This window comes from Sus scrofa, chromosome 13 (genome assembly GCF_000003025.6).
Source record: "Sus scrofa isolate TJ Tabasco breed Duroc chromosome 13, Sscrofa11.1, whole genome shotgun sequence".
Taxonomy (NCBI): domain Eukaryota; kingdom Metazoa; phylum Chordata; class Mammalia; order Artiodactyla; family Suidae; genus Sus; species Sus scrofa.
Window position 1 is genome coordinate 141,277,607 of NC_010455.5, and position 13,847 is coordinate 141,291,453.

At 40.9% G+C, this 13,847-nt stretch overlaps 1 protein-coding gene across 2 annotated transcripts in view; it reads left to right on the forward strand.

Moving 5' to 3' along the window:
- IGSF11 (immunoglobulin superfamily member 11) overlaps nucleotides 1–11,898 on the forward strand; it is a 141,016-nt gene extending 129,118 nt beyond the window's left edge. The window contains exons 5-7 of one of the 2 annotated variants that reach the window (XM_013982416.2): nucleotides 6,720–6,842; nucleotides 7,643–7,793; nucleotides 9,560–11,898. In XM_013982416.2, the coding sequence (XP_013837870.2) occupies nucleotides 6,720–6,842; nucleotides 7,643–7,793; nucleotides 9,560–10,004 (719 nt within the window). In that variant the 3' untranslated portion in view covers nucleotides 10,005–11,898. The remainder of the gene's footprint in view (nucleotides 1–6,719; nucleotides 6,843–7,642; nucleotides 7,794–9,559) is intronic. The other variant, XM_021070331.1, reaches the window with a different exon arrangement.

The window sequence follows — 13,847 nt, forward strand, 5'->3', positions numbered from 1 at the left end:
AAACAGCCTCAGCAGTTAGGGTGAGAGATTGGCAGCCAGCTCACAGATAGGAGGCTTTGATAATAGCTCCACCAAGAAGTTAAGAGGGTCTGAATTAAGGACCTACTGATCAGGATAGAGGAGGGATGGGGGGACAGGGTGGGATTCAAGAGAGATGGAAGCCAGAACCCACAAGACATGGAGCTTGACAGTACACTGGGGCTCAAAGAAGGGTCAGAGTTAACTCACATTTCCGTCTTAGGCCCTTGAATAAATGTAACTATTAGAAAAGATTTACTTAGAGATTTGTTTAGGAAAGTAGTGAGTTAGTGGTCCTTCGGGACCTCTAGATGGGGACTGAAATAATGTTAATGGTAATAGGCACCATTCCTTGAGCACCAAGTGCCATTTTCCCTTGATAATTAAAGCTTAACAATCAGTGTAGAGACGTACTGACCTAAAAGAATCTACTTATGTCAAGTTAGAAGCAAAACCTTTCAGAGTCAACATTTCTGGGAACCTAGACAGAAATATATAGGAGAAAAGTAGTCACAATCTAATCAGACATGGTCGTAGCTGTTGTCATGCTATGAGTTTGTATTCATGACTTGGTCTGTTGCCATTGGTGAGTCATTCTTGGAAATAAATATTAGTATGTTTATCTGTGTATATTTACATATTTTATACAAATGCCATGAGTGGTATTCCAATAAATAACAAATTTTTTGAAGCAAAATCCTTGACTTAGAATTTTGATGCGTGATTCTATGCAATGTTGTTAATACCAGGAAATTCAAACCTTGTGTTATTCAGAAATCCCCCAGTAATGTTTACTGGTGTTTTCTCATGTTGAAGTATTTGCTGTGGATTACTGTTATTTGTAAATACTTTAATAACAGAATGCAAAGAGAAGTAGATGGGAGTGTTGCTATAAAATACATTGATGTGAAAGCAGAAATGGACTTAAAATCTAAGTTGGCAAAAGTAATATCTATTTCAAGGGCAGAATGAAAATCAGGATGAAAAAGCCAAGTATTTTCACTGTTAAATATGAAGTAGCGTGTGTCCTCACATCTGCCTCGAAGTTGCTTAGAATATTCTCTTAATGGGGAAAATACTCGCTGTATCCCCTCTCCATCTCCATCTTAACTCAACCAACATCAACACAAAAGGATGTTAAATTTTCTATGTCTGGAAAATTGGGCATAAAACAAAGATGAAGACTATTGGACTGGGAATCAGGGGTTAATAGATGCAGACTATTGCCTTTGGAATGGATAAACAATGAGATCCTGTTGTATAGCACTAGAAACTATATCTAGTCACTTATGATGGAACATGATGGAAGATAATGTGAGAAAAGAATGTATATATGTATGTGTGACTGGGTCACTTTGCTATACAGTATAAAATTGACAGAACACTGTACACCATCTATAATGGAAAAAATAAAAATCATTAAAAAAAGACTATTGCGTAGTGCACTTAATGCTGCATAGTGTTTTTAAACTTCCTTTTGGAATGACAGAGTTTAAATAGTAAGTATTTGTGATACTACCTTTGAATTTTTGAATAGATTTTAATTTGGCATTTATTCGGTGTTAATGTTCCCATTTTACTGTTCTTTATCATCAAATGTTTGTATCTGATTGTGATCATTTTTTGGAAATTATTGAATACATAGTATGCCATAATATATTGGCTCAAATAACAATAAACTATGAATTCCTTATTTTTTTTTCCTACAGAATACTTGTGAAACTTTTATGTAGGAAATGACTCACTGTTTATGTTTATGGCCACTCATTTTTATTTAAAAATGCACAAATCATATAAAATATGGAGTAGTTTAATTTAGGAATTATAATCTCTCAACCTCAAATCCTGAGTATTAGTATTTATGGGAATTTGGAAGACATTCAGCATTTTCCCAGTTTCTTGATCAAGTTTTCCTATGATTAATAAAAAGTTTTCTCAAGCAATGTCAGGAGGGCATTTACCCATGGAAGCCTTGCCAGGCGCTGTGCTGAGCTTGTTATCTGCAACACCTGTCCTTAGAGTAACCCGTGACTCAGAGGCATGTTGGCAGTTCCATGTCACACATGGGGAAACAAAAACAGATGCTAGGAAGAGGTGACACATTCATGACCACCTCGCTAGTAAGTGATAGAGCAGGTTCCACACCAGGCCATCTGAGTCCAGAACACACATCCTTAGCCAGCGTGCCATCCCCTAGACAGCAGGGGGGTGGTTCTGTAACTAAGGAGAGAGGATGGAAGTGGAAATGTGCACTTGTGTTTATTTCTGTCTAAATTTCTGTAGGGTTTTCTGGTCCAGGTATGCAGCTTGCGTGGAATTCAGTGTTGCTATGAACTGAAACAGAGTATGGGGCGGGGTGGGGGCGGGGGGCGGTGATGGAGTTTGTTGCTTTCCAAACTGTAGGTCCACACCGTTGGACTTACTCTTTAAAAGAAGAAAGATCAGAAGAGTATTTATTCTCTACCTTCATCTCAACAAATTACTCTGTGCCAGAGCAGACCAGATGAAGTGACAGACCAAGGAACTGGCCATCTTGTTTGTGAAATGTCTGGGAGCAGACTGGTGCTCGCTGCAGAGGTGCGCTCAGCTCTGTGTTGCTTTGGCTACAAGAGCAGTGCTGTTCTGTTTCTGGCTCTGTCCCCTCTTTGCAATGCATTTGTCCTATCCCCTGATTCCCTTCTGTGTTAGCTGCGGCATGTGCTATGTCATATGTCAGCCTCAGTGAAGAGCACTTTCTTAAATCACTCTGCTTGTGGTGTTGGTGTCTGCAGAGGCAAAGGGAAGAACAGTGACTTCATCTTTTAAAAATAACTTTTTACAGCAAGAATCTTTAAAGTTTACCTCTTTCTGCATGGCAGAATGCTGCTTAGGTAAGCTGTTAAAAACTTCCCAAATTCTCTCTATGTAAAAAACGTCAACAAAATCACGGGTTTGGTGTGAGCTGATCAAATTTCTAGAATTTCAGGATTTAGGAAAACAACAACACAGTGTGTGAAACTGTGGAATTAGTTGCCCAGAGACCATGGTGTAAGTATGCATGGTGACATGTGGTAAGGTATTGAAGGTGGAGTTAGGCAGATGGGCTGGTTTAATACCGGAACATTGCGAGGTTAAGAAACAGCCTATAGAGGCACCCCACTGAATATTGTAGTTTTAAATACCTTCTGGAAAGCCAAGTATATGTCTGGTGATTACGAGCGTTGGACATGGACAGACCTGGTTTTATATGCTGCTGTTTGTGTATTATGTGATCTTGGACAAATTACATAGCTTCTCTGAGCTTTTTCATCTTTGAAAAGTAGGGGACATAAACTTAAGGTTTATAAGATTAAACAAGACTCTTAGCACAGTGCACAGGGTACACAATAGACCCTTCAGAGAAGATGGCCCGTTTATTTATTTATTGCCCACCTCTCTGTGTGCTGGGTGATTTCTGACCATGGTGATGAAGTGATGAACAGGACAAACTCAGTCTCTTAGTGAGACAGGTAGGCAAGAAATCACAATGAATGGGGTAAGCTCTAGCACTAGAGAATATCGGGTGTGGGGCAGCACATAGGAAGGACATTTAATGAAGGCGCAGGAAATCAAGCAGAGCACGGAGGAGGAGAAAACAATTTCCCTCCAGGCTGGCCAAGTTATCTGAGTGAACTCACTGAAAAGCCCCACACATTGGTAGCCATCAGAGCTGTTTGTTTGTTTTGTGGCTCTACCCCTGGCATGTGGAAGTTCCTGGCCAGGGATCAGACCTGTGCCACAGCAGTGACCCTAGCTGTTGCAGTGACCACATTGGATTCTTAACCCACTGTGCCGCAAGAGAACTCCCCAGGGTTGTTTATTTTTAAGGAAAAGGAAATAACATGCAAGTGTGAACCAAATAACCACCAAGTATATTGACCTGGGTTATGTACACTACAATCCAAATGTCCATCAAGCATTGTGTTCTGAATATGTAAGATATCCACATAATATGGAGTTGGCTATTTAAATGCTTCCGTTAAGGAGTTCCCATTGTGGCTCATCCGGTTAAGGACCCGACATTGTCTCTGTGAGGATGTGGGTTCAATCCCTGGCTTCGCCTCAGTAGGTTAAGGATCCATCATTGCCGCAATCTATGGTGTAGGTCACAGGTGCAGCTCAGATCCGGTGTTGCCATGGCTGTGGCGTAGGCCCCAGCTCCAGCTCCGGTTCGACCCCTTGTCTGGGAACTTCCACATGCTGCAGGTACAGCGGTAAGAAAATTAATTAATTAATTAATTGAATGTTTCCATTAAAAAAAAATAAAAATAGAAGCAAAAAAAAACAAAACTCCTTTCCCTGGCCTGAATATTGATGTAAATTTCAGTGTGTGTTTGATGATTCAGAGTCGTGTCCTAATGTTACCCACTCTATTGTGTTAGAAGGCAGAGTGATAACCCTGAGGGATGTTGATGTTTGGGGTCTTTCAGAATTTGCTCATCCTCGTTAGATGCCCAGTTATGTGTCCTCGACACCCTGTATCCTCTAGTGCTGGCACTTAGCCCATTTATTGTGAATTCTTGCCTACTTGTGCCATTAAGGTGCAGTGCTGGTTTGTCTTGTCATTGTATCACCATCCTCAGAAATTGTTCAGCACACAGAAAGATGCTCAATAAATATTTATTTGTTAAATGACTGCTTTTGATCTAAATAGAAATGAAGGTTGCCAGCAAAACCAGGTCATTCAACCTTAGTTTCATGTAAAAATTCAGCACAGCTTAGAGATGGCCACAGCTGTTGCCCTGGGATTACATGATTTTGTGCCAGAAATTTGCCATCAGGGGACTTTTCCACTTGCTCCTAGATTCAATGCTCTTAGAGTGGTTGAGGTGACTAAGTGTGTTAGGTTCTGCCTGAGAGAGGCAGTGAAGCCCTGAGCTTAGAGCTAAGACAGCCCCCACTCCCCCATTCAATTCCTTTGTCATCTTATTACTCATCTAAAGCCTCAGTTTCCTTATCTGTTCAATAGGATTAATAATAATACTTCTGAGAGTCATCGTAAAGCTTGAGATAATAAAAAGCCTAGCCAGGAGTTCCCGTCGTGGCGCAGTGGTTAACGAATCCGACTAGGAACCATGAGGTTGCGGGTTCGGTCCCTGCCCTTGCTCAGTGGGTTAATGATCCGGCGTTGCCGTGAGCTGTGGTGTAGGTTGCAGATGCGGCTCGGATCCCACGTTGCTGTGGCTCTGGCGTAGGCCGGTGGCTACAGCTCCGATTCGACCCCTAGCCTGGGAACCTCCATATGCCGCGGGAGCGGCCCAAGAAATAGCAACAACAACAACAACAACAACAGACAAAAAGACAAAAAAAAAAAAAAAAAAAAAAGCCTAGCCAGTTCTTGGCATATAGTAGTAACTGTTAACTTTTTTTTTAATTATCATTATAAGTTACTTACATTTTGTTTAAAAGGAATAAATATCCTAATGTTGACAAATTACTAAAATGGGAACCGCTGTAATATTTCTTGGTAATATCAGTGTGGTCACTTTGAAAACACACCGCCCAGATGTTCCACTAAAAATACACTGCCCAGATGTCCTGCTGTGGGGAATGTGATGGACTGACAGCCCAAGTGCCTTCAACCTGTAGCCACTACTGCTTCCCACCCAAGCTGAGCTTTGCTCAGGCAGCTCCCACCCAGTCACTGGGCACAGTGAGGCTGCTAGTCCAGGTCTGCTCCTCAAGGCATGAGATGCCGGTGAAGTGACTTGGGCTCCAGGACTCCCCCAGCAGCCTGATGGAAACTCCCATAACACTGCTGTGTGCTCTCAGGCGCTCCCCTCCTTCTGCCCCTTTCCCTGTCCCAGGGGCTGGACCTGCACTGGAGTTTCTGCCTGCTTTCTCCCTATTTCCTTTACTGGCATTGCCTCCAGTTAGCCTCTTGCTTGCCTTGGTGTCCACTTCTTGTGAGCCACAATGGAAGTCCTTGGTGTCCACTTCTTGGAGAAGCTGGACTTCCACAAATGGGTATAATAGCTGTTGGTCAGGAGTAACAGTCTTACATGCTTGATCACGGAGTGAATGTATTTTCCATCATGTAATGATGACTTCAAATATGAACATTATTATAATGTTTTACTTCATCTTTATGTTACTGCATTTCCTCAATTAAGATTTGGTGTCTCTTGGAGTTCCTGTCGTGGCTTAGTGGTTAATGAACCTGATTAGTATCCATGATTCAGGTTCGATCCCTGGCCTCGCTCAGTGGGTTAACGATCTGGCATTTCTGTGAGCTGTGGTGTAGGTCACAGACGTGGCTCGGATCCCATGTTGCTGTGGCTTTGGCGTAGGCTGGCAGCTGTAGTTCTGATTCAATCCCTAGCCTGGGAACCTCCGTATGCTGCATGTGTGGCCCTAAAAGACAAAAAAGACAAAAAAAAAAAAAATTTGGTGTCTCTAATTGTTAATGCTCGAAAATAGGCATTAGCCAACATTTCCTCAAGGAAGGCCTCCCACATTTAGGACCTCACATTAATCTGTAGGTTAAGTTGTTAAGCCCTTAGCTCTGGGTCTTTAATATTATGTTATGATTTTAGTCTTTAACATTCATGAACCAAAAAATCTCTCTCAGTACATGTACTGATAGCTCTTCACTGTTGATCACTTTTTATAGTCTTTCATTGGTCTCTTTGGTTTTCTCTTTTCTTTCCTAAATCCTCACTCAACTATTGTTTGTGTGACAGACCAAGTCCAGGGAACAGTCACCATCCGGAACATCAGTGCCCTGTCTTCAGGTTTGTACCAGTGCGTGGCTTCTAATGCCATTGGGACCAGCACCTGTCTTTTGGATCTTCAGGTTATTTCTCGTAAGTATGTAAAATTCTGAAGTCTGGTCTGGGTCTAAAATGCCAAGATCTTCATTAAACCAGGGAGTGAAGAGTTCTGCTTAGTTGTGTTTAGGTTGTTTGAAGATTTAAAAGTTCTTTGAGTTTTAACATTATTGAAAATATTTAATAAATGTATTAGCATACTTTTTAGCCTCAGCAGTATGACTTGTTCTTTATGGTAAAATGTCTTCTCAGAATCATTAGAATCAAATCAGTTCTGACTGTGTAGTGCTATAGATATAGAAAAATTTGTAATGATCTTATGGTCATGGCAAGACCTTCCTGTATTTTCTTCTGATCCCTTATATCTGCTTAAATATTGGGTGCCCTGGTCACACATAAGCAATACAGAAACTTTCTCTTTAGTTGAGAAGTCGGGGTTGTTTGAATTCCACTTGCAAAAGGGAATGATGTGGCTGTGAGGAGGTGACAAGTTATCTCACTGCTTGCTGGCTTCATTTGGGGTGGGTCACAGAGGCAGTCAGGGACCATTTTTCCTGCTCTGCCCTGGTCATGGCTCTCCTACAGCTGTGTGTCATGTAGTGGTTCATTCATTCAGTAAATGTTTGTGAGCTTACTGTGTGATAGTACTAGCCAAGGGGATACAGAAAGTTAAGGGGGGTTTAACTTTAAACGGATATGATACTGTAGGCAATTTTGTACATTTTAGGAAGATTCTCCAGGAGTCTTATCTTGCTTATGAAGTTGTATGAGCATATTCTGTATCTCTCTCTTTCTCTCCTTTTTTTCTTTAAATATACCTTAAATATATTTTGCAGCTCAGCCCAGGAGCATTGGACTAATTGCTGGAGCCATTGGCACTGGTGCAGTTATTATCATTTTTTGCATTGCACTAATTTTAGGGGCATTCTTTTACTGGAGAAGCAAAAATAAAGAGGAGGAGGAAGAAGAAATTCCTAATGAAATAAGGTTTGTGTGTCGTATAATTTATCCTGTATAGCCAATGTCTGTATTTCTATTCATTTTGACAGGTGAGATTTTTTTTTTGCTAATCGAATGACTGTGATGGCCAAGACAGTTAAAGTGGCCAAATGATATTTTCTTGTATGTTTTATCAGTCTTCATCATGGTACTATTCAGCTTTATTTCCTGGATCATGGAAGGAGTGGAGTGGGGAGTCTAGCATGTGCCCAACCTGGAGGAAAAGTGAAGAATTACTCCATATCTCCGTGGTGGTGGTGTTAGGTGATTGCCCTAGTATAAAAGCTAGTTTAGAACATGTGTCTTAATACTGGCATTTATAAATGATGAGAACATGAGTTCCCGTCGTGGCACAACAGAAACACATCTAACTAGGAACCATGAGGTTGTGGGTTTGATCCCTGGCTTCACTCAGAGGGTTAAGGATCCGGCGTTGCCGTGAGCTGTGGTGTAGGTCACGGATGCACTTCAGATCTGGTGTCACTGTGACCGTGGCATAGGCCGGCAACTACAGATCCAATTAGACCCTTAGCCTGGGAACCTCCATATGCTGCAGGTGCAGCCCTAAAAAAATACATGTGTGTGTGTGTGTAAATGATGAGAACATAAAGCAAGAAAGAACACCACCTATACATAGACCAGAGCACTGTGGCATGGTGTGAAAATGGCTTGGTCAAAAATATGAACATCTTAAGAAAACAATGTCAAAATGATCTTTAAAGAAAAATGACCCTTGGCTTATTGTGCAGATGTGGGCCAGGCACAGTCTCCAATGGCATCACATCAGTGTCCTTATTGAAAATGCTTTAATGACTCCAGTCTACTTAACATGACCTACACAGCCCTTTAGGAGCTGACACACCTGCTTCCCTGGTTTTATCTCTCACCACTTCCCTGATCACTTTGTGGTCCAGTCTCTTTTATCTTCTCTCATGCCTCAGAGCCTTTCCTGTAGCTTCCACCCTCTTCCTGGACCCACCTTCCCTTTTCATCCATCTCTTCAGCACATTCTTGATCTGGTTCCAGACTAGTCCAGGCATCATCTCCTCACATAACTTAGGCCCTTGTCCAAACTTACAGACTTGCAGATGTCCTTGCATTATTATTACCTTCATGTGACTGCATGGGCTTCTTGGGTAGAGGAGCTGTGCCTTTTTCACAGGAAACATCCAGTAGAATGCCTGGTACTCAGTAAATGTTAAACGAATTAGTAAACATCTTAACTTAATGACTGCCCTTAGCCTCTTGTAATTCATAAGGGTGTGGACTGTATGCAGGGACAGAGTTTGTCCCAGTGTAAGATTACTGAGAAAACCTCTCATCGCTACACCATAGCAGTTTCTCAAACCCTAAAGTGCAGTAAAATCAGGTCAGCTCTAATAGTTTCTTGAGGTTCCCACATCCATAGTTTGGTTTCCTAGCTGTTTTACAGCAACGAGCCCCACACCCGCAAGTGTTTTTCAGTTTTTTCGGAAGACACAGTCTTCGAGAGATTTGGTACTACTTTTTTTTTACCCTCAGAGACTGAGATGCTGAAGGAGAATTTTTCCTAAGTATTGTCCTGAAGGGAATGAATGTCAAAGCCAAGGCCACCAGGACTGCCTTCTTTGCTCTCCTGATAGGGTGGTCTGTTCTGAGGACTTGAATTTCACAGACATGTTAGTCCAAACATGAGAAGAAAGGGTCCTGAGCAGGAGGGTAGGATGAACCTCAAGTAAATCCTTACAACAACTTTATTTTTTGTTCCTTTTCAGAGAGGATGACCTTCCACCTAAATGTTCTTCTTCTGCCAAAGCTTTTCACACCGAGATATCCTCCTCGGAGAACAACACATTGACCTCTTCCAATACCTACAACAGTCGCTACTGGAGCAACAATCCCAAAGTGCACAGGAACACCGAGTCGTTCAACCACTTCAGTGACTTGCGCCAGTCTTTCTCTTTCCACCCAGGCAATGCCAGCGTACCATCCATCTACGCCAACGGGAGCCATCTGGGCCCAACCCCACACAAGACCGTGGTGGTGACAGCCAACAGAGGGTCATCACCACAGGCCATGTCCAGGAGCAATGGCTCAGTCAGCAGGAAGCCCCGGCCTCAGCCCCCACACTCCTGCACCATCAGCCAAGCAACCCTAGAGCGCATTGGCGCTGTCCCTGTCATGGTGCCAGCCCAGAGTCGGGCCGGGTCCCTGGTATAGGACTGCGGATGCATTGTGTAAAGAGAAGCAAAGAAGGTACCCGTGCCAGGGGGAGGCTGGGGTGGTGGAGCGCTGGGGGACATTCTCCTGACGGTGATAAAAAGCACAAAGGAGGAGGTGGTGCTGTGACCTGGTCACCAAGATGCGTACGATGAACTGGAGTGCTCCAGCATGAAGACTGTTCCTCCACCCAAGCTGTCCCAGGATTCTATTCAAAAAGCTGGATCTCACTGATGTGCCAAGCCAAGGAAAAAGGTATACGAGCAGAACAGTATTTAAAACCCAAACTGCAGTCCCGATGGGCTTGTTTTTTAATTCATGCCTAACATAATAATTTTTCAAGAGACTAAAGTGCCAGATGGAGTTTAAATGATGAAATTATTTTAAAAGATAGGCATCTTTAGAAAAAACACTGAGCAACCCTGTGGTATGTTGTGCCTCTCCCACCCCTTCTTTGCGTTGGGGCTGAATGGCATAAATGGTGAACCTTGGTCCTGACAGGACTGGCTCTTGTATCATAGAATCAAAACTTTTTACACCAACAGAATTCAGTAAGGAATGGGGGAAAACTAGAAACTGCTTTGAGAAGCCCCTTCATATTTATTTATTTATCTCTTCCTGGACCATGAATTTCATATTTGGAATATTGCTGTATTGACAGATTATTGCCTGTCTCTGTTTTTCTAGGGTCTGTTATAGGTCCATGAAAATTACTGTCCATTATTTCCTGGGAAAATATTTTTAAAAGGAAACCTTTTTTTTCTTTTTTTTTTAATATATGAGAGGCATTGGGTTAGGAAAGAAAAGACTGTTGTTAATACCACATTCAGTGAGTGTGTTCCTTGAGCCTGGCAGGGCAGAAGGCCCATCACAAAGACCTGGGACCTGCCAGCAGCACAGGAGCAGGAGGTGGGTGGAAGGGAATTCCTGGCAGCCTCTTAGAGCAGGGCTGTCCAGCCTCCCTTGCTGTCACACCAGGCTACTCTTAATGAGGGCAGCCCCCCATGCCTCTTGTACTGCGATAGGTAACTTTTTCCTTGTTTGACAAGTCAAGTTACTAGGTTGGTACATGCAGGGAAGAACCTGCTTTGCTTTTTTGGGTTTTTTTTTTTGTTTTTTTCAGAATAAACAGTTGTGCAAATGAGATAAAACTGAGACAAAAGGGATGTCTTCACATAAGCTCCCAGGAAGGTCTGCCCTGTATTTGTCACAGCTCAGGGTTGCAATTTTGCCCAAATGCATTTAACACCACTATAAAGAGACTCTTGGTGATTAATTACCTAGCCTTGGAGTTTACCAGGTGACTTGCAAACTCCCCGCTCTATTTTGTGCTGCATAGATCTGGCCATGCTTGTGTTGGTGACTCTCTCGCCTTAATCACACTTTAAGCAACACACAAGTGATTTCTTCTCAGATTCGTTTCTCAGATTATTTATAATACTGACGCCGTGATTCGATAAGAGCATCTTTTCTTTCCCTAGTGTTGTCTCTCACTCCCTCTTCCCTGTATGTTTTTTGCCCTCTTTCCTGGCAAGCATAATAGTCCCAGGGAGTGGCCTCCTGGTTTTCAGACTTACTTGGATAGTGGAAACCCACAGCTGCTGCATATGCTATGTTTCCAAGAGGGCTAAGCTCAGAACCTAACCATTGCAACCATTCCAATATTGATGGAAAGTTGAATTTACTTTAGCATTGCTTATTTTTTTTCTGTTTGATGGTTCTTGACTTTGTAAAAATTTAAACAAATGAATGTCTATACTTTTTATAAAGAAAAGTGAAAATACCATGACAGAAAAGATGATACTATCAGATGTTGTTTAGAAAGCATTTATCTTGCATTTCTTTATTCTTTCTAATTATCTAAAATTCAATAAAAGTTTATTCATATAAAAAACAAGTTGTCATTAATTATCATATACCTATGAATATATGATTTTTTATTTAGTGCTCCAATGCTATAAGCATTTTCCATTCTGTTGAATAGTATTCATAGCAATTTGAATGAGCATATAGTACTCCAAAATGTACTTACCTTTATCCTTATCATTAGAAATTTGAGTCTGTCTGTCACATGTATGGCTAAGATGTAATAGTTCTTTTCACACATTGAGCTATTTTCGTGTTTCCTATCCTATCCACTGTCAACTAGTGTGTGCCTGACGTGGATATGGAGTAGATGGATGATGGTTTCTGACCTGAAGTTGTCAAGTTTCAATTTGGAAAGTTATGGTCATAATTGTAGCTCTTGATATATATTGGATTATTCCCTTAACTTTTTATTTTGAGATAATTATATAGTTAGATGCAGTCTTTAAGAAATAACAGATTCCCATATACCCTTCACCTAATTTTTCCAAATGGTAATATCTTGCATAAGTGTTATACAGGATCACATGTTGATATGGATACAATCCATTAATATAATTCAGATTTCAACATTGTAAATGCACTTGTGTGTGTGTGTGTGTGTGTGTGTGACTCTCTGTATGTGCATGTGTGCATTTAGTTCTGTGCAGTTTTGTCACTTGGGTAGATTCATGTGGCTACCACTACAGTCAGGATACAGGATTTCTTGAGCTTTTCATTTATAGTCGTAGCCAACTCTTTCCTCCCCAAGTCCCTGATCTGTTCTCCATCTCTCTTAATTATTGATTTTTAAGAATGCGACATGAGTGGAATCATGCAATATGTGACATTTGAGGATTGGATTTTTTTTTGTTTGTTTGTTTGATCAGCATAACTTTCTTGAGATCCATCCCAGTTGTTGCATGTATCATAGTTCATTCCTTTTTATTGCTGAGTAGGATTTCATGGGACATATATACCACAGTTTGTGGAAAAGTTTACTCACTGAAGAATGTGAAGGATATTTGGGTTGTTTCCAGCTTGTAGCTACTGTGAACATTTTTTTTTTTTTTACAGATTTTTATGTGAATGTAAGTTTTTATTTCTCTGAGATAAATGCCTAAGTGTATAGTAGTTCCAGCACTATTTGCTGAAAAGTCTATCCTTTAGTGAATTGCTTTTGCACCTTTGGATAAAATCTTTACCATTTTAAGCATGTTGGTGTGGCGCTCTTTCTGAGTTCTTTAGCTTTTCCTCTGATCTTCCTATCTATTCCTCCATCAATACTATGCTGACCATTGTAACTAAGTAACAAACTTTAACAACTAGTAGAGTGGTTCCTCATATGTTATTCTTCTTTTTCAAAATTATTTTAGCTATTCTATGTCCTGTACCTTTCTATATAGATGGTCAATGCCTATAAAACATCTTGCTATTTTAATAGGAATTGAATTAAGCCTATTTGGGGAGAACTAGCATCCTTACTATATTGTCTTCCAGTCCATGAACAAGTTTTGTCTCTCTTGTTATTTAGGTCTTCTTTGATTTATTTGATTGGCATTTGTAACTTTGGGGAAACAGATCCTATACACATTTTGTTGGATTTATCCTTAAGTATTAATTTTTCTTTGAAGCAATTGTCAGTGTAACTGTTTCAAATTTTGGTTTCTGTATATTTGTCATTAGGAAATGGAAATGTGATTGAATTTTTTGTGTTGATTTTGTGTTCTCTGCAGTCTTGCTGAACTCACTTCTTCAGGGTTTGATTTTTTTATGTGTGGAGGTTTTTTTGGTAGATTCCTTGGAATTTTCTACGTAAATAATGTCATCTGCATATAGGGACAGTTTTGTTTCTTCCTCTCCAATCTGTATGCCTTTTCTTTTTCTTATCTTATTGCAATGATTAGAGTTTATAGTACTATGTTAAGTTAAAGCAGTGAGTGTGATATCCTTCCCTTGTTCCTAATCTTGGGGTGACAATCATTCTTTTACCACTAA